We start from the raw sequence: 19,306 nt of genomic DNA, 5'->3' as shown, positions 1-19,306 counted from the left end.
ATCCGTGATTTCCACCACGGTTTAAAAGATTTTCGCCAGAAATCCAAGATTCACGCCAAGAATCCAACAAACCCATTTTGGTTTCATGGCCAAAATGTCTGTCAGGAATAAGTATTTTCGTCAGGAATTCGAGAATTTCGTCAGAACTCCAAGACTCCCTCCATGAATCCGAGATTCCTGCCAGGAATCCGAGGCTCATTTTAGACTTGCGGCAACCGGCTTATGAATCGTAAAAATTAATCTCAAGAATCCATAGAATAATACATTGAATTGAGCACCGGCTTATCCGCTGTGGTTATGTTATTGTATTTAATCAAAATAGTTGGATTATATAAAAGAATCTATTTCAGCTGAAGTAGAACTAATACGTTGAGTAGACATAAATAACTGTGACTGTTGAATCAATGGATTCTATCAATTGGAATTTCGGAAGAACAGTTAAAGTGATCTTGTAAGAAAATAAGTTTACTTCATTACTTGAACCGTCTTAATCTAACTACAAAAGCTATATAAATTGCCACCAACAAAATACTTATGATTCCTGCAAGAATGGCCACGTTCCTCCCAAATCCGTAAGGATCAATATCGAACTGCTCCAAAATACTGGCGGGTTTCTTATAGTAGCAATAAATTTGTGCGCACTTGAGATTCTCCCTTCCATATCCGTACACCGCCTGCATCGCACCGTGGAACAGATACTGAAAGAACGACACATCGCTCATCGGCTTCAGATATGGCACCAAATCCTTGGAGTTGATGAAGAATCCCGAGAATATGATCGGCACTATGCAGGCATTGGCAACGACGAAATTTTGCGTTTTCATGCTGAAGCAGATCCCCGCGAATACGCCAATGTACTGCCCGATGACTCCGCCGCAGAATACCATCAACCAAAGCATGGCGAACCGGTGCAGCTCTAGGGGTTGGCCGGAGATGTAGTAGAAGGAAGGGAGCATCAGAAGAGGGCAAACGATTTGCAGCGGAAGATCGTTCAGTAGTTTGGAAAAGAAGTACGCCTCACGAGAGTACCAGTTGTTGGCGATTTCCTTGATGGTGACGTTTGCTTCCTCGGTGTCTGTGGAAAGAGCTATGATAAATGATTGTACATGAAGGAAATTCAAAACTTATTACAGTTTATCACAGCCATGGCATTACAGAAGTAGACGATTGCGAAAATTTGGAAGAAGCAACTGGCATTGGCAATTACTTTACTGGCGTCGTTTCCTATGTCATAGTGTACTACGCCAAACACTAATCCTAGAGCTATGTACAGTCCGACTCGTACTTTCAAGAAAAACTGTTTTGATAAAAAAAAATCAATTTTAAATATGCATGTTTACGAGAACCTCATACCTCATCCTTAGCTGTAGAGATCGCAGATCTTTTGAGCAATACTAAAAACTGATACCAAAACGGAACTTGGTAACGCCTAACGGCCACATCCGGTCTATTTGTAGTGGGACTCGAGGGTCCCCCTTCGAACAATTCCCTCATTTCTGTATTCGTGCGTACAATCATTGCTTCTTTTGAATCGTGGTCTTCCGATGTAAGAACTTCGATAGCAAAATCCGCTGGGTTGTAATACTCTGGGCAATGGAAGCCTGCCGATTCCAGAGTTGGAATCATACCATCGATAGTTCCGAAGTATAAGCATCGTCCTTTGACCAGCAGATATACATCGTCGAACAATTGAAACAAACTGGATGCGGGTTGATGAATAGTGCAAACAATCGTACGGCCTCCCATAGCCAAGGACTTCAAATGGGATATGATTTGCGTTGAAGCCACACTGTCGAGCCCACTTGTTGGTTCATCTAATAGCATTACAGCTGGGTTTGTGATTAGTTCCACGGCAACCGATAGCCTTTTTTGTTCTCCACCGGACAAATTCTTTACCAGCGTTGATGAACTGTTCTCCAGTCCTAGTAGTTGTAAAATTTCTTTGATCTAAAATCGATAAGAATATAAACGAATTAGACTTTCAACTACCCGGAGTTTCTTACCTTGACTCTTTTCTCTTTGGTGTTTGTGCGTCGAGGCATCTTCATGTCTACGGCGTAAGTCATAGTTCCTCGAACCGTCAAATAGTTCAGTAAAGGACAATCCTGCTCCACGTAGACACTTCGAGGATCATTCTCTTCAACGGGTTCGTCTCCAATTACAATCGATCCACTCAATCCATATAGGTTCATCCCAGCCAATACATTCAACAGTGACGACTTCCCCGCCCCGGATGGTCCCATCAAAGCCACCAGCCTTCCATGTTTGAATTTCCCCGATACGTCGCTGAGAATTTCCTTCCCTGCAATAAAACACTCTACAATTAGGCATTAATTGATCATCAACCAGTGAATCACACCAACCGTCAACCGTGTAGAAAACATTACGGAACTTTAATGTCGATGGTACAAAATTGAGCTGCGGCTTTGTCACCAGTTCGTACTCCTCATCGGCGGGCATGCTGTCCATTTGTTCACAATTCAAATGCCGCGGTAGCGAACAGTTCAACCGTTGATCGGTGATTGCTTTTCATTGGAGCACCGACCTGAACGATCAACGTGCATCACTTATTGCTAATTAATGGCAAACATAAAATCAACTGTTGTAGGTATGCCAACTGGTCAACTTGTACAGCACAAATTTAATTCTTTTTACTAGATTTTGTCTGTAAGCAATTTAATGGAAGATATCACATCACTCTAAACTTTTTTTTGTCAATAGTTCAGTTGGTTCTATAGATGCAGTGTTTTCCACTTTTGGAGCCTAATTACCTTGACCGTTTGATCGAGCCAATATTTTCAGTATCAACAAACGACGAAAACGCCTCTGATTAGTGTATGACCTGTTGCACGTGTTCATGTGGACTGACGGTCGATACGATTCAAACGCGAACCTCTATGGTGTTAGCTGGCGATCGTCTATGAGCTCCACGTGCACAATGGTACATAGCTGAACGTCGGGTAAATAAGTTTCCGCACTGGATGTGAGATCTGCTGTTTATTTTTCCCGAGTGCAAGTGCAGTTGCACTTGTTCGCCTGCCAACTTCGGACGCGTTCGTTGATGACGAATCAGCTGGCTGCTGGCTGGGAGTTTCTGAGATCAGTTCATGATGTCACAGCATCACGTCACTGGTAAATAAGGTTGACTACTGGATAGGTCAAACGTCGTTCAGTATGTTATGAATGATTGGATAATAATGCTGATTGTTTTCCCATGGGAAATGGAAATCCCGTTTGTAATGCATTACAGATGTATAATAGCTTAATACGACAAAAGGTTTTATGAAAGTTTCGGAAAATAAAATGATGTTAGGATACTTATTTGATTGTAATTGAAGTAGGGACAATCTTTTGTACATAGCCAGAAATATTTTGCGATTTTTCTTTTTATGCACATATTTGGAGCATGATAATAAACGCTAAAATAGTCATTTCAAATCGAAATTAATTAAAAATTACACAATCATTTTCAAACGCAGGAATATTTTTTTTAATGAAATGAATTAATAATTAAATGAATTTAACCTTCCTATCGCATTTGGGCCTTCTGGACCGTAAATAATAAACATGGCCTTTAAGGGCATGTACGGGATTCTATTGGTTTAATATCGAGCCCAGTAATCTTGGTAGATCCATTCGTCTGAATTCCAGAATGATTTAATAGAATAACAGCAGCGGAGGCTGTTTTTCATACAAAATGGTCAACTTTGACAAGCTGTAACTTTGTACCCCGATGACCGATTGAGCTGAAATTCTGGCAGGTAACTACATATATGATGAAATTTACACATACTACGTATACTCTTTTTCGAATGACGCCTTTAAAAATTACGCACTAGGTGAAATTGTTCAAAAAAATTGCAGTTTTTATTTTTGATATATTGGCCAATTCAAATGTCAAATTCAACAATTTATATTTTTTAAATTATAAACTTAGTGTCTCGCAGCACCTGAATTCAAATTGATAACATTCTAATTAATTGTTTTCCTGATGTTTCGCAATTTTCGTCCATATAAAAGTGGCCAACTGACGATTACATCCGAGGATTACAGGATGTAGGTGTGGCCGATCAACAATCAGGTCAGTTTCGGAAAATTTATGAGCTGGCGATTATTTTGGTATATAAACATGTGAATTTGGCTAAGAAATGCCTGAGATATTGCTTAGTCAAATCCGGATCAATATGATCCGAACACCGTAAGTGTGAGTTTGTTTCTGAGCACTGTAGGAAGGTTAAATTTACACGGCAACTATTAGATCAATTACAGTAAAATCTCCCTAACTCGATGTTCTGTAACTCGATATGTTCCCTTACTCCATAAAATTCAAAGATCCTTTAAGACTTTAACTGTAAGACGAAATAATTTTCCAATTCATGTTAACCTCGCTAGCTCGTTGTTGTCAGAAAGGCTTCCCATGCACGATATGCATGGTCTCAGGCCATTTGGTCGAATGCCGTTTGGCCGAATACCTAGGTTCTGAGAAGTATGAAGTGAAAAGAGAGAAGCGAAAAATGATAAGTGAATAGTGAGCAGTGAGACGTGAGAAGTGAAAAGTGAAAAGTGATTAATGAGATTAGATTCTCGCTTCTAAGAAGAGAAGAAGAAATTCAAAAGTGAGAAGTAAGAAGGAGAGATAAGTAAGAAGTTAAAAGTAAAAAATGAAAAGTAAGGCGTGATGAGTGCGAATTGAAAAGTGCGAGGTATTTAGTGAGCTTTCTTTTATTGTATTTTCATTCTTTTTCCTTAAACATTACATTTTCCCTTATTTTTTTCTTTCTTCCCTCTTCCTTCTACTTACTTCCGCTTTCTTCCTTCTCTCGCTTTCTTTCCTCGTTAGAAAGAAGTGAGAAGTGAGAAGTGGGAGTTGAGAATCGAGAAGTAAGACGTGAGTAGTGAGCAGTGAGAAGAGAGAATTGTGAGAAGTGAAAACTTCGAAATGAGACATGATAAACTCGAAGCGAGGTGTGAGAAATGAAAAGAAAAAGTGAAATAAGAAGTGCAAAGTAAGAAGTGAGAATTGAGAAAGGAGAAGTGAGAAGTGCTAATTAATAAGTGAGTAGTGAGCAGTAAGAAGTGAGAGGTAAAAAGTGAGGAGTGAGGGGTGATAGTGAGAACCAAAAAGCGAATGAAAAGTGAGGAATAAGGTGTGAGAAGTGAGATGTGAGAATTGAAAATTGGGAAATTCTTGCCAACTTCCTTCATTTGCTCCCGTTATTGTTTTTCTTTCTTCTTATTATTTCCTTCTGTTTTCTTCCTTATTCCCCTTCATTCTACTTTCTTCCTTCTTCATTTCCATTATTTCTTTTTTAGTTCCCTCTTCCTTCTACTATCTCTGGTTTACATCCATCATTTTTATCTTCCCTCTTATTTCTTCCTTCTTCCTTCTCCTTTCTGTTTTATATCTCTTCCCTCACTATTCACTTCTCAGCATCTAGCTTCTCACATCCCAATTGTTATTCTGTTCATGACTTCTGTCCGGGTTGCTTCTGTTTTCCTCACTACTCACTTCCTACTTTTCACTTCGCAACTATCGCATAGCACTTCCCACCACTCACTTCTCATTTCTTACTTCCCACTACTCACTTCTTATTTGCTATTGCATACATCTTACTATTAAGTACTCACTTCCATTTCTTAGAACTCACTTCACTTACATAGCAAGGAAACATTTTCAACTATTCGGTCAAACGGCATTCGGCCAAATTACCCTTTTTCTAAAAATATCCTTTTCGGCCAAATGACCTTAACTCATATTTCGACATATACTATGTGAAGAATTTCAAATTTTGTGAAAAATATAAATGTGCTCCCTCGATATCTCGACTCGACACCTCGCTAATTTTTACAATAGACACTATGTTTCATGTCATTTAATTTTCATTACTTTTTTTCCTATGTATGGCGAACTAATGCACTTAGGCACACCCTGAAATTCAGTACAAATCAAATGCCAAGAAAATGTTTTAGCATTCACGAAGAAAAATATATCTGTGTTGCATTCTAGGGAATGATATTTCGGGAGTTGTTTTCCCGCAAATGTCATTCTTAGTAAAATGCCATTTTCATGGGAATGTTGTTTTCGGGGAAATGTCATTTTCGGGAAAATGTTAGTTTCGAAAAATTCTGGAAAAGCTGCCCGAGCTCGTGATGTAGGGATTGGTGACCCCGATTCCATCATATTCCAACATCATCATTTTCTAAGTGCCTCTAAATTGCCTCTTCTGAGAAAACGTTGCGCTATGGAGCTGTTCAATGTTCATGGATGGATGGCTGAAGATGAGCGTCAGTGGACCCAAACCACTGGAGGGATACTGACGCTGACCATCGTGGGCAGGATCCGTTCTTCGTCAATAAGGAGAGGGATCCTATCATCTCTGGACGTGGAACAAGCGAATGCGACGGCGGAATACCAGGGTGCCTACCTCCATCCATGTGATATCGGCAGGTGTAGACACAAGCAATCCAGAAACAGCTCTCACGTACTCGTTGAAGTTCGGCGACAGTGTATAGATAAGGTTATGGTGGGCAATGTAGATTAGTTCTAAGTCGTATAGAAGGCTACTATGTATGTCTAGGACTAAAATCATCTTCAATGTGTATGAACTGGGGACCCAAAATTAAACAATACCGGCGGCGCCGTGTCCGAATGCAGGTCAATTGGGAATAGATAGGAGAATGTTGACGGGATTCTCACCCGAGGAGTCATTTGAACAAAAGCACAATCGAACGCGCATTAATTAATTAACTTATCAGTCGCATAAAGCAGATCAAAATATGTTGGTGATCGCGCGAGTGCTACAGGAAACACGATCGGACTCGCACTGCATTGTTCATCCACGCCAGGACAAACAATCTTTCTCAAAATGAGAATTTTGGGTTAATCGTTCACGCCATAATTTCTTTAACGCTAGGAAAGTGGAAAAGAAATGGTTTGAGATTGATGGAAAGGAAAAATACGATCCTACTAGAAACACTGATAACCGACATTTCATACGTTGGCTTATTTCCCTCTCTTACTAATTTAATAATAAGATTATGTCGATTGTACATATTTGAAAGAAACGTGGCTCCGTAAAGTGTTATACACGCCTGAGCCTACCAAATAAACGAAATTGAAAAAAAAAACCGACATTTCAGTAATATTAGATGCAAAGTAGAGAAAAAAACCCCAAATCATAACGGGGCAAGAAGTCACAACTTTATGTAGTATAGCAACGAGTATTTGTCTCATTTTTGTTCAAGCATTTATAATAAAAATGGAAAGATTGATTACATTGGAAAAGTTGGAAAAATATTCAAAGAAGAAATGTTTAGTGGAAGAATAAACCAATTATATATAGACAATGGAGAAATAAAAGATTCGAAGAAGAAGCCGAAGACAAATAATCCATTGTTCATGATACATTGCAATATTGTCTTTGTTCTAAGTTTGAAAAATGATAAAACTATACCGCCATCGGGGGTGACATTGGGTCTGGGGGGTGAGAATGGTCATTGCTAACATTGACAGCGTGGAGGTCGGATAGAAAAATCGTTCAAAAAGGTCTCTTATAGTTTAGTTTTCTTGCCCTTAGAAACATTTAATCTATTCTACAAGCATTCTAAGTACTTGGAACAGTGACCCATTCTCACCCCCGACGACGGAGCAAAAAAAATCTGTTGATTGTCATTATCCGTTGAAAGACTTTCCAAACAAATGAACCAGACGAACGGTAACATAAGAGGTATAAATTTCCATCACAGATGTGGCCTAAGCTTTTAATGTGTTCGGAAAATACATGTCATAAAAGAGTTAGTATGAACCTTACGAAACCAATAAACAACTGAACTTAAAGCAGTCACTTAAAGCAGAATTCGATGGATATAAATACAAACCTACCGCGTTCCTGTAAGAAAAAAGTTTGGTCAAAATTTAACAAATGGATTTCTATGGACGACAAAACTTTTAGTATTATAATTGTGAACAGTACTCGGTATTAATTTATTTCAATACGCTACTTCATGAAAAATTGCGAACCAAAAATTTTAAACGTCTTTTTGGTTCACAGCACACTCAATGCACTCCAGCGTAAGCCTGGTTATACAGATGACCTTAGCCCCACGGGAATAAGGAAGGAAAGTTAGTATTGTGTCGCCAGCACTAAGGTGCTTTCCAACCTCCGACCCGTTTTGCTTCCGAACTTACTTCCGACATAATGACTGTCAAAACAAAATATGAGTTTGACACCAACACATTGCGGTAATCGACTTCCAAACTTCAATTTAGTGTCAGCGAAGTTGTCAGTGACATAGACAAGCTCAATTTTGTGTCAGATAACACCGTGCAGTGTTTTTTTCAAATTGTTTATTTAGTAGGCTCAGTTGTTTTGCAAAAAAAAAAAATCGGAACCGAAAGCAATTCATTTAAATTATATTAATCTGAAGATGTTTCAGACATGCGGTTATGAGAGGTCTTTTTCGGAGGCGACCGGTCTATGGCTGTAATCTCAGCTGCTTGATCCATCGTTGACTCGTTGATGGCTTCTGTTGCTTCTTCTCCTCCGTCTTTAGCATATTAACATAATCCCTGTATCCCAGTGTCGCCTATTTCCATATTTCATCGGTTTTGTTCTTAAAGCTCATGGTTTCAGCCATCTATTCCCTCTCTACCATTAAGTATGGAATACAAATTTCCACCTGCTGGGTGGTCGTTGTTGCTGGGCTAGACTTCAACTCAACCACTTCCGAAACTTCAACGTTTGGTTGTTCAGCCAATTTTTCTTCGAATCCAATAACGACACATCCGAATAGGTTTTCTTCTCGTCTTCCTTTGAATGGATAACAGCCCTTCTTTTCTTTTCGGTTCCTGTTCCTTGGACACGAATCATTTTGGTGCCCTTCTGCCTGACACACAAAGCACTTATTTCGAAAATTCTGGTAATATAACCGGCGCATCCACTTGTTCAGTTGAAGCGAAGGGGGGACTTCCTTATTCATATCAATGTACACTCCTTTAATACCGGTGAACACGTGGTCCAAACCCAAACCCTGTGGAAATTTCTCTCAGATAATATTTTCCACTTTTCCGTATTCACTAAGGCGTTTTTCTAATTCGTTGGCGGCGTTCAGGCGGCAAACCAAACACACAAATGTATTGAAAGTTACTACCTGCCACGACCATATTAACTACCACGTGTAACCCGCCATTTTAGGGTTACAATTAAAACCCCTTGGTTCTTGGGCCAATTTAGCTCAGACCCCCAAAAAAAATTGTAAATATATGTTTCCGTGTTCGTCTACTAATTTATTATTAAATGTCTGTATATAAAATAAATGTCTGCAGGGTTACTGGAAATCGCATCAAGTCACTCGCATTCACTCATATTTTCCGATAATACTCGGAGGAGAACGGTAAACGATGCATCCCGAATGAACCGAACGATGCCTATCGTTTCAATGCTAGTGAGTTACTCCCGTACGAATAACTTTTGTGTTGGTCGTGCTGCTTTTGCATCGCTTACGATTCATCACTATGCAGGAATTGTAGATTTGTGATCGGGGTGCGATGATGATTGGTGATGAGTGAAAAAATGAATCACTGAATCACCGATCAGATCATATGGATAACAGCAGAGTGTTAGCCGGGAACAGCAGTACCACGATGAGCTGTGAAGCATATATGTAAATGGATAGTAAGCGATGCATTCGGAGAAAACATTTAAGAAGCGAAGTTAATAGGTCGCTGCTTGGTTATGTTTAGTGTTGTGAATGCATTACGTAACACTACATTATTGTCATTGGAACAGTACAGAAATAACGTGGTCATCAATGGGATAAGGAAGAGTGGTTGGGTGTAATAGAAAATGACTACGATAAACCAAATGGGGGACGGCAGAACAACGTTGCCTCTAATATTTTAATTTTTGATAATTCAACAATTTTCGACAAGCAATATTAAGTGGATGTGTAAAAACCACGCATCATTTAGTTCTTAACGCAAAACAAAATACAAATTCTTAAGAAAAAAAATGTATCAAGTACAGAAGTATTAGCTAGTCCAAAACAATGGTGAAGGCATTTGTCATGATTTAGCTGCGTTTTCGAATTTAACAGGCTGCGATTTTCTCAGAAAATGTCTACGAAATTTCTCTCAAATATTTCTTCTGTATTCACCCGGAAAATTCATAAAAATTTCAATGGAAAAAGGATTTGAATTTCCCCAAAATATTCCTCTCAATTTTCATTGGAATTTTTTAATCTGCAGGAGAACTTCTTCTAAGTTTCCAAAGGAAATTATTTTGCATAAATTAAACTTTGATATTCTCCCGCAAAATTCTTTTGAATACCGCCATCTGGGGGGTGACAACGAGTCTGGGGGGAGAGAATGGGTCATCGCTCTCACCGGCAGCTTGGAGGTCGTAGAGCAAAATCGTTCAAAAAGGTCTCTTATATTTTAGTTTTCTTGCCCTCAGATACATTCAATCCATTCTACAAGCATTCTAGGTACTTGAAACAGTGACCCATTCTCACCCCCATTTGACCCATTGTCACCCACGATGACGGTATATACAAAATTTTCTTCTGAATCGATTAAACAAATTTCTCCAACTAAAGCATGCTCTACAACTTTCGTCAACAAAGGAAATAGGGGGAATGATGGCTTGTGCAGGTTTTGTGTTATTATTGTCTGGGGGTTTTTTATGACTGATTATGCATATCAAAGAATATTGCGGTTAAATTTTAGAAAATTTCGACGAAATCCCCCCTGGCAATAAGAGAACAAAACCTGCCAAAGCCGCCTTTTCCCCTATTAGACCTAAATTATTTTATTGAATCTAAAATTTCAATCTGATTTCAAACAATCGTACACTACTTTTGAATAACATTTGTAAGCCGTCTCATAGTTGTAATCCACAATAAATAGAAGTAGAGTGTTAGAAACATGGATATTTAGAAAAAAAAAATGTGATATTGTGAAAACCTCAGCTATTAGCAGCAGGACTTTGGGGTTTCGTAGAAACTTCTGAAAGTTGAAAAAATAATATTTGAAAAGAGTTTATACCTCTAATTGCATATTCAAAGTCCAGGAAACATTTGGAGATATAAAAGCAATTTGAAAGTTTAATCAGACATCGTGGAATCAATGCTAACAGAATCCTGAATTGACATCAAAACAATTTCACTTGGTTGAAAAGCTATCAAAAATATGTAAAGGGTGATTGTAAAGATTTTTTTCGTTCAAGAAGAAACACATGGCCATAGGAGGCGTGGGGGCAAAATCTACAAAAAACGTGGCTTCTTTATGGCCCCTAACTTAGTATAGACAAAAGCCATTGAACTGATTTTTTCATAAAAATAATGTACTTTTGTGTGGAGTCATATGAAAATTTTCAATGAAAGGTTGGAATAGGTTCAAAAAACCTAAATTTGAGATCAACCCCTTCAACCTAATTTTGGCTTCCCCATCAAACTGCTATCCTTCAGTGGTTTACTTTTTCTGTTTTTAATATCAGCGGGTGGAATGAAAGAAATGCCAAATCTTAAGTTGTTTCAATTTAGGTTGTTTGATCTGTACATAATAACCATATTTCATCGTATTGCTTTTGAAAATGTAAACATATCTATTAACAAGTACCTACTCCCCAATATTTCTTATCATCTCCGATCATCATCACTCACGATGCGTTTTGTCGATCGATCGCTCGTGATGTAATCGCAGAGGAATACGACTGCATACGGTATGCCTGGAGCGAGTTAACGTTCAGATACGAATAGCTGGTGAGTGGCATTTGTTTACGAATAGGAGACACCCAAAATATTTCGTTCTATTCATTGAATATCGTGTTCTCGCGTGAGACGAACAAATACAAAGTAAAGGTTCCCCCAAACACACGCGATGCGACAGTCGCGATGCGATTCTATCGTTTGGCGACTGCGATTCTGTCGCCTTTGGTATGGAAGCGTAAATAGAACTTTGCCTGCAGCGACCAAACGATAGAATCGCTGCGACTAGTTGTCGCCGTCGCGGCGATGAAATCGCTTAGGTTTGGGGAAGCCTTAAAACAGCAAAATTCATTACTGAGTGGCGTCTTACGTGAGAGATGAAGCTATATGGGGATTAGTAACCCTGAATGTCTGTGGTCCATATTTGTATGTTTGACTGATAATTATCTTGTAAATAGTAGCTTTAGGGTGTAAATATACGATTATACTAATTAAAAGATAACGATTGAGTCCACCTTTGAATTTTATGTTTAATTGTTTGTTTACCTTCTGGTTGGTGTTAAAAATAAATATTTATTTACATTATTTATATACATTATTTATTGGATTTCTTATTAACATTATTTATTCGAATATTTATTTACACTATTTATTATAATTATTTACACTATTTGCATTTGAATATTGTCATACAAAATTACATAAAGAAATGAAAAAAAAAAAGAGAACAAGCAATCAGGGCTGAAAATGTACAGATTTTGCATGCAATCTAGCTAAAACTATTTGAATTTAATTCTAAAATTTGAAAACGCAACATCAACCAAAACCCCTAGATATTATACTAATAAAAATCAACGAGAAACGCAGCGATTCACCAAAACGCACACCGGAATAACGAAATGGCAGGCTATGGGCGTTATATTTGGGGCGGCAAGAAGAGGATAAAAGGGCAAGGCCGGGATAGAATCGCTCTCTTAAGTAATCGATCGGTCCAGAGGAGTGACGAACAGAAAGTGACACTGTGACCGTATTGTAACGCTTGGTCAATGTTCCAATGGTCCAGGGAGCGGTACTATTTCGCGCGCGCACTTACAAGGTGGTCCTATCCGAGCGAGAAACACCGGAGCCGACGGCATCAGTCTTTTCTGAACACCACCATGTGCTTTAGGCTTCTGATATGCACTTTCTTCACCGTCAGCTCGGACCACTATACACCGGTACTGTCCTTTACTACTATTTGCACCACGCTCGCTCGGAAATTTAGTGTGATACGATTTTGACCTAGCTGGCTTAGCTCGGTTAGAATTTAACGTTCACTTTTCAATCACTTTTGGTGTATTTATTCGTAACCGTCCGTGGTGCAGCCAAGCATAGGCCCGTACCAATTTTAACTTTTAATGTTCTTCAACTTGTGGTGTTTTAGCTGATAACATTTTAACCATTAGCTTTAGTCTAATTTGTAAGTTTTAACATAGATTATAGTCACAAATTCTCACAAACTTTAAACTTTGGAACAACGATTTGCTCGAAAACGTGGCAAATTCGCGGGTGTCACTTTTTCATCACTCCTCTGGACCGGTTGAATTACTAAGAGCTTACATGCATCCAGACCTGGATGCTTTAATCAAAATGAAGATTTACCAAAGAAGGCAGCAGAAGCAGGAATCTTTTCACGAATACTATTTCGAAATGGAAAAGCTGTTTCGGAGTATGTGCGTACAAATAGCGGACCATGAAAAGGTCCAAATCCTACAACAAAACATGCGAATCGATTACAAACGTCAAATGACTTTCATTCCCATCCTCAATCTCGGCGTACAGCAAGGTGTTTGGTACCGAAAAGTCGGTACAGTCTATAGAAGCCCAGGAAAACATAGGTCGAAGTCAGGTTAAACCTACCCCTCCACCCCCACAACTACAGAAACGTCCACCAGGTCAGTTCAAAGATCAGGGTAACCAGAATAGGAACAATACCAATCGTCCGGGTCCTTCTAACAACCCTCCGCCTAGCTTTGATGCAGGTACGGCTCGAAATTTCCATAAATCGCCTCCGAAGTCGAACCCTCGCTGGCCTAATGAGCCAAAGTCGCCAGTCCCTGGCTCATCCGGCAATTCTTCTCGTCCTCAGCTAACCCTAGAACAGGTCGTCAGTGGGCATAAGCCTCCACACCCCAATACGTGTTTCAATTGTGGAACACCCGGACATCATGTTGCCATGTGTCGACAGCCACGTCGTTTGTTCTGTGACAACTGTGGTCTGCATGGGTTTCCGACAAGTTTTTGTCCGTATTGTTTAAAAAACGGCCAACGGGCGGACGAAAATCGCCGTTCACAGAACCCGCAGGCGTAACTATTTCAAGTTCTCTCAAAATCCCACCAGTCTTCTGGGAATCCACTTCCGAAGACTACTATAACCGACCGGAGGAAGTCTGCTTCATAAATTACCCATTCAAAGACGATAACCGTCCTTTTGTTTCCATAAAAGTTTATGGACTTCCGCTAAAAGCTCTGCTGGATAGTGGGAGCAACTATACGGTCATCAGTGAAAGTATTTTCGCCCGGTTAAAACCGAAGAAACTCCACAAATCCCCTAGAAATATCTCACTACGTTCGGCTAGCGGTGACAAGCTCACCATTCTTGGTCAAGTTCACCTTCCGATCCGTTTCAGCGACAGGATGAAAATTGTTCCGACCCTTGTTATCCAAAACCTATCCCTCGACTGTATATGCGGCATGGATTTCTGGACCAAGTTCCAAATTCAGCCCACGATTATACAGAACGAGCGGTTACCTGATTCAGGGAACGTTGCAACTATCGATCCATCGATTCCAGAAACCATTCTATCGGTTGACGAACGTCGGCAAACAGAAGAAATCAAAACCCTGTTTCTTCCAGCGAAAGCTGGGCAGTTAACAATCACACCGCTTACGCAACACCGAATTGTCATTAGTGACGAGTGGAAGGACAAACCTCCAGTCCTACAATTTCCCTATATAATGTCCCCGAAGACGCAGGAGTTGGTGGCAGTAGAGCTACAACGGCTACTTGATGTGGGAATAATAGAACGTAGCAGTTCTGCCTGGTCCTTGAACTGTGTTCCCGTGATCAAACCCGCCAAGGTAAGGCTCTGTTTGGACGCGCGCAAAATCAACGAGAGGACTATGCGCGATGCTTACCCTTTGCCCCACCCTGGTCGCATTTTGGGACAGCTGCCAAAAGCGAAATACCTCACTACGATAGATTTGTCCGAAGCCTTCCTACAGGTTGGTCTCGAACCAAGCTCTCGTAAATACACGGCGTTCAGCGTCCAGGGCAAAGGGTTGTTCCAGTACACCAGGATGCCTTTCGGCTTAGTAAACAGTCCAGCTACTCTGGCTAGGTTGATGGATACTGTACTAGGCCATGGTGTACTGGAACCGAACGTTTTCGTGTACCTTGACGATATCGTCATAGTCACGGAAACGTTCGAGCACCACGCAGAACTTCTCGTTGAAGTTGCGCGCCGTCTAAGGGAAGCAAACCTCAGCATTAACTTGGAGAAATCCAAGTTCGGTGTAAATGAAATTCCCTTCCTAGGATATCTTCTGAGTACTAGCGGTCTCCGGGCGAATCCTGAGAAAATCAGACCAATCGTAGAATACGAAAGGCCCACTACCGTTACAAAACTCAGAAGATTCCTTGGTGGAATGGCGAATTATTATCGTCGTTTCATAGCCAACTTTAGTGGCGTGACATCCGCCCTAACAGATTTGCTTCAGACCAGCTCGAAAGTCATTCGATGGAGCGACGCTGCCGAGTTAGCCTTTTGCGAAATAAAGGAGTGCCTAATCTCCTCCCCAATCCTCGGGAGTCCGGACTTTACCCGCGAGTTCGTAATCCAAACGGACGCGAGTGATGTGGCCGTTGCCGGTGTGCTTACACAGCAACAGGAGAGTGGAGAAAGAGTAATCTCTTATTACTCACACAAATTAACGACGCCGCAGAAAAACTACCACGCGGCAGAAAAAGAGGCTCTAGCGGCAGTCTTGGCCATCGAGGCATTTAGAGGGTATGTAGAGGGGTATCATTTTACCCTTATTACAGATTCCTCTGCACTCACCCATATTCTCAGTTCCAAATGGAAGGTAGGATCAAGGTGTAGCAGATGGGCTTTAGATCTCCAACAACACGATGTCCCGGATGCTTTGTCACGGAGTGTTGCTGCGGTCCAGGACGCGTCTACTACATCCTGGTACTCCTCCATGCTGAGAAAGGTGTCCGATAAACCGGACGATTTCGTCGATTTTAGGGTGGAAAATGGCAAATTGCTAAAGTTCGTAGCGACGCAGGGTGAACTCTATGATTCGAGCTTTGAATGGAAGCTAATTCCGACGACAGAAGAAATCGACAAGATTCTACAGGAGAATCACGATACTGTTTTTCACCCAGGCTACGACAAAACCCTTGACCGGATCCGGCAAAGGTACTACTGGCCTCGGATGGCCACTGAAATCCGTCGGTACTGCCGGAAATGCGAGACCTGCAAGGAGGTCAAAGCGCCGTCTGTCCCGGTGGCACCAGAAATGGGCAAAATGCGAATAGCAACACGCCCTTGGCAAATCGTTTCCGTTGATTACGTCGGTCCACTACCCCGCAGTCGGCGCGGAAATCAACATCTTCTTGTAGTGGCCGACTATTTTTCGAAGTGGGTCATGATTCAGCCTGTGAGGAGTATCGGGAGTTCAACCCTGTGTTCTATCTTAAAAGATCAGTGGTTTCTCCGAAACTCCGTCCCGGAGATCATCATAACCGACAACGGGAGCTGTTTTCTGTCCAAGGAGTTCAAGGAACTGTTGGACCGGTTCAAAATAGCACACTGGTTGAATTCTCGATGCCACTCACAGGCTAATCCTGTGGAGAGGGTAAACAGGACCATAAACGCTGCGATTAGAACCGGAATAGGACATTTGGCCGAATAAAACATTTGCCTGCATAGGTCATAAGACTGAACATATCATTTGGCCGAGCAGGACATTTGACCAAATAGGTCATTTAAAAAGTGAAAAATGAGACGTCTCACTTCTCGCTACTTATTTCCCACTTCTCACTGCGAGGTGCGAAGTGAGTAGTGAGATGTCTCTGTTCGGCCCAATGTCCTATTCGGCCCAATATCCTATTGGGCTAAATGACCTATTCGGGCAAATGATCTATTCGGCTAAATGACTTATTCGGCCAAATTACATTTTCGGCTGCATGACCCTTTCGGTCAAACAACTTTCAGCCTAGTAACCTTCGGCTAAATAGAATTCGGTCAAACGGCCCTTTCCTGTTTCCGAGGACTAATTGCCGATCAGGACTTGGAACGAGCGTCCCATGAGAAAACTCAAGTCAAATATCAAAATATTTCCGGAAAACCCTCATTCGCTTATCCTCTACAATATTAATGGCATCCACGTACAGTTAAGCGCCTTTGAGATATCGAGGGATACTATTTAGATCTGCGTCTTTACCCTGCCTGAAGGGAAAGCATATTATTGGGAGCCGAATCTTTCTTATGTCTCAAGCTTTTCATGCTACTGGCGGTTTTTCCAGCCTCTCGACGACCTTGGACACGCAAGAGGACAGCGAGATAGGCCAGTACTTGAGAGCATCATCATCCCGGGAGAAGTCTCTGTTCGCCACTCATCGGAAAAGTTTCACCGAACCAGGCTTGATTGAAAATATCAAGAAATAAGAGTTTTGCGGTGGGGAAGATATTTTAACATCGGATACCCTTCTCCGTCCGGACTAGAGAACTTCCCTCTACTTCTGGAAAGGGTTTGTAATGTTAAGTGGCTATAAGCTATTAGAAATTGTCCACTAACCGTTACGAGCAATGCAAAATATTGACTATGGGCGTTGGCAACTTCCGGTGATTCGGAAATTGTGTGGGCTTGCAGGTCGAGATGTATTGTGGAAGATCTATGCTTGCTACTGATCGCATTGACTTTCCCTTACAGTTCGACGGCGGATAGTACCGGTTTACGGGGCCAAAGAAGTCCATCCACTGCTTCCTCTTGGCATCATAAATGACTGTTTGACACTCATAGTGTTTACGTTTATAATTCTGCAATGCATTTAGTTTTCCCGAATAACCCTGCTGGGCGCTTGATTTTCCTTCTGGCCGTAATAACACAATGCGTTTCGTCCAGCACCTACGAAGGGCTTTATGTCCGATCCAAGTACTGGTTTGTGGGACAGATGAACCGCTAATTTGATGGAGATCTGAGTAGGCATCGAGCAGGAAAGACGTGATTTTACGTTTGACAGATTTTTTCTCTCTATTTTCAGAGTGAAAATTTTGAAATAAAGAAAGGATAATTTCGGGTTTTTATCAAGTTTGTTGGACTAAGACGAAACACAAGACACCATTTGTCCATTCGTCCATCATTTTATTCAAGATACTGGCGCTACAACCTGAAACAGACCTCTCCCCGACATGACATCACATCCCGCCTCCCATGTATCCAAATATATTCTCCATCGAGTTCCAGTTCGGAGTTCGGACAGCTCCAGTAGGATAACTAGCCTGTCGATGTGGGTTGATTTCGGAGCTCTTAAGGTAACCAATTCTAAACGACTCGTTCGGTAAGTACTATTATCTTTTATTTTTTGGCACAAGTATGAAGATCAGTAATCGCGAAATGGTAATATGTGGGAACCAGTTTTATTCTAGTAAATTGAGCATTTTCAAAATGTAAAGCCATTTAAATATCTGTTAGCTTTTTTTGATTAATTGGTAATCATTGCAATGTGTTGAGCAATTTGTATTTATGTGGAAGTTTGTGTGGGGGAAATTCAGGATCTGTTTGGGTCCTTCTATATTTGTCGGGGCCGTGCTGAGTTCGGATGTACAATCCTAGCCACCGTAGAGTCTGAGTGGGCGTAAATAGCAGATAGCCCATTGCTTTTGAGTTTGATTTAAAGAATTTACACTGTCAGTAAACATGTGATATGGATACATTTCTGAAATTAGCATCAACTTAGTGATAGCAAATCAACTCAAAACTATCAATCTTTTTGTAAAGATCCTGGGGGGTTGAGGTTGAGTGATTGGATGCATCATGGTTCGGAAGTTTTAGGATGGCTTAGACAGGTCATGCTCATGAGTTTTTTATTCATGCGGATTTCAATTTTAGACACAGGTTGTCTTTGCAAAGATGCTGATGCTGATGCAGATGATAATAGACTTTCGAGGGGAAATATCTCAGATAAGCAATTGGTAGACCGAAATACAGGAAAAATATTTTTGAACAGTGAAAAATGAAATGATCTAAAACTATTCCGAATGAAAGTGACGGCAAATACTAGAAGAGCAAATGTACTTAAGATAAACATTTTAATTTTTTATCCAATGATGCTGACAATTCGGACTGAAAGGAGTAGTTAATGGTTAAAGGATAAAACTAACAATCAGTGAATTTCCTAGAGTTCCGCTTTATAATTATGTGGCAATCATACGAGCGAAAATTTTGGATTGCTTGAATCGGTCCGGGATTCTTTAGATTTAGGCTGACTTTTCCTCCCTCGTTTGTCTTTGTTATCACCATATTATTTTTTTAACTAAGGCCATTACAAATA

General features: G+C 40.6%; 1 protein-coding gene across 3 annotated transcripts; it reads right to left on the bottom strand.

The window, feature by feature from the left end:
- Nucleotides 1-465: 465 nt before the first annotated feature.
- On the bottom strand, nt 466-2,837 carry LOC134203927 (ATP-binding cassette sub-family G member 4-like). 3 transcript variants are annotated; one of them, XM_062678763.1, is made up of 6 exons: nt 2,772-2,837; nt 2,364-2,665; nt 2,004-2,302; nt 1,354-1,947; nt 1,132-1,297; nt 466-1,075 (listed from the first exon to the last, which is right to left on the bottom strand). In XM_062678763.1, the coding sequence occupies exons 2-6, from the start codon at nt 2,467-2,469 to the stop codon at nt 474-476; spliced, it is 1,767 nt and encodes a 588-aa protein (XP_062534747.1). In that variant the 5' UTR covers nt 2,470-2,665; nt 2,772-2,837; the 3' UTR covers nt 466-473. The 3 variants fall into 3 exon arrangements, with proteins under 3 accessions (XP_062534747.1, XP_062534748.1, XP_062534745.1); XM_062678764.1 differs by having other exon boundaries at nt 2,364-2,545; nt 2,772-2,823; XM_062678761.1 differs by having other exon boundaries at nt 2,364-2,836.
- Nucleotides 2,838-19,306: the final 16,469 nt, after the last annotated feature.

Source organism: Armigeres subalbatus, unplaced genomic scaffold (assembly GCF_024139115.2).
Source record: "Armigeres subalbatus isolate Guangzhou_Male unplaced genomic scaffold, GZ_Asu_2 Contig297, whole genome shotgun sequence".
Lineage (NCBI taxonomy): Eukaryota > Metazoa > Arthropoda > Insecta > Diptera > Culicidae > Armigeres > Armigeres subalbatus.
This window is presented reverse-complemented; position numbering and strand designations above follow the sequence as displayed.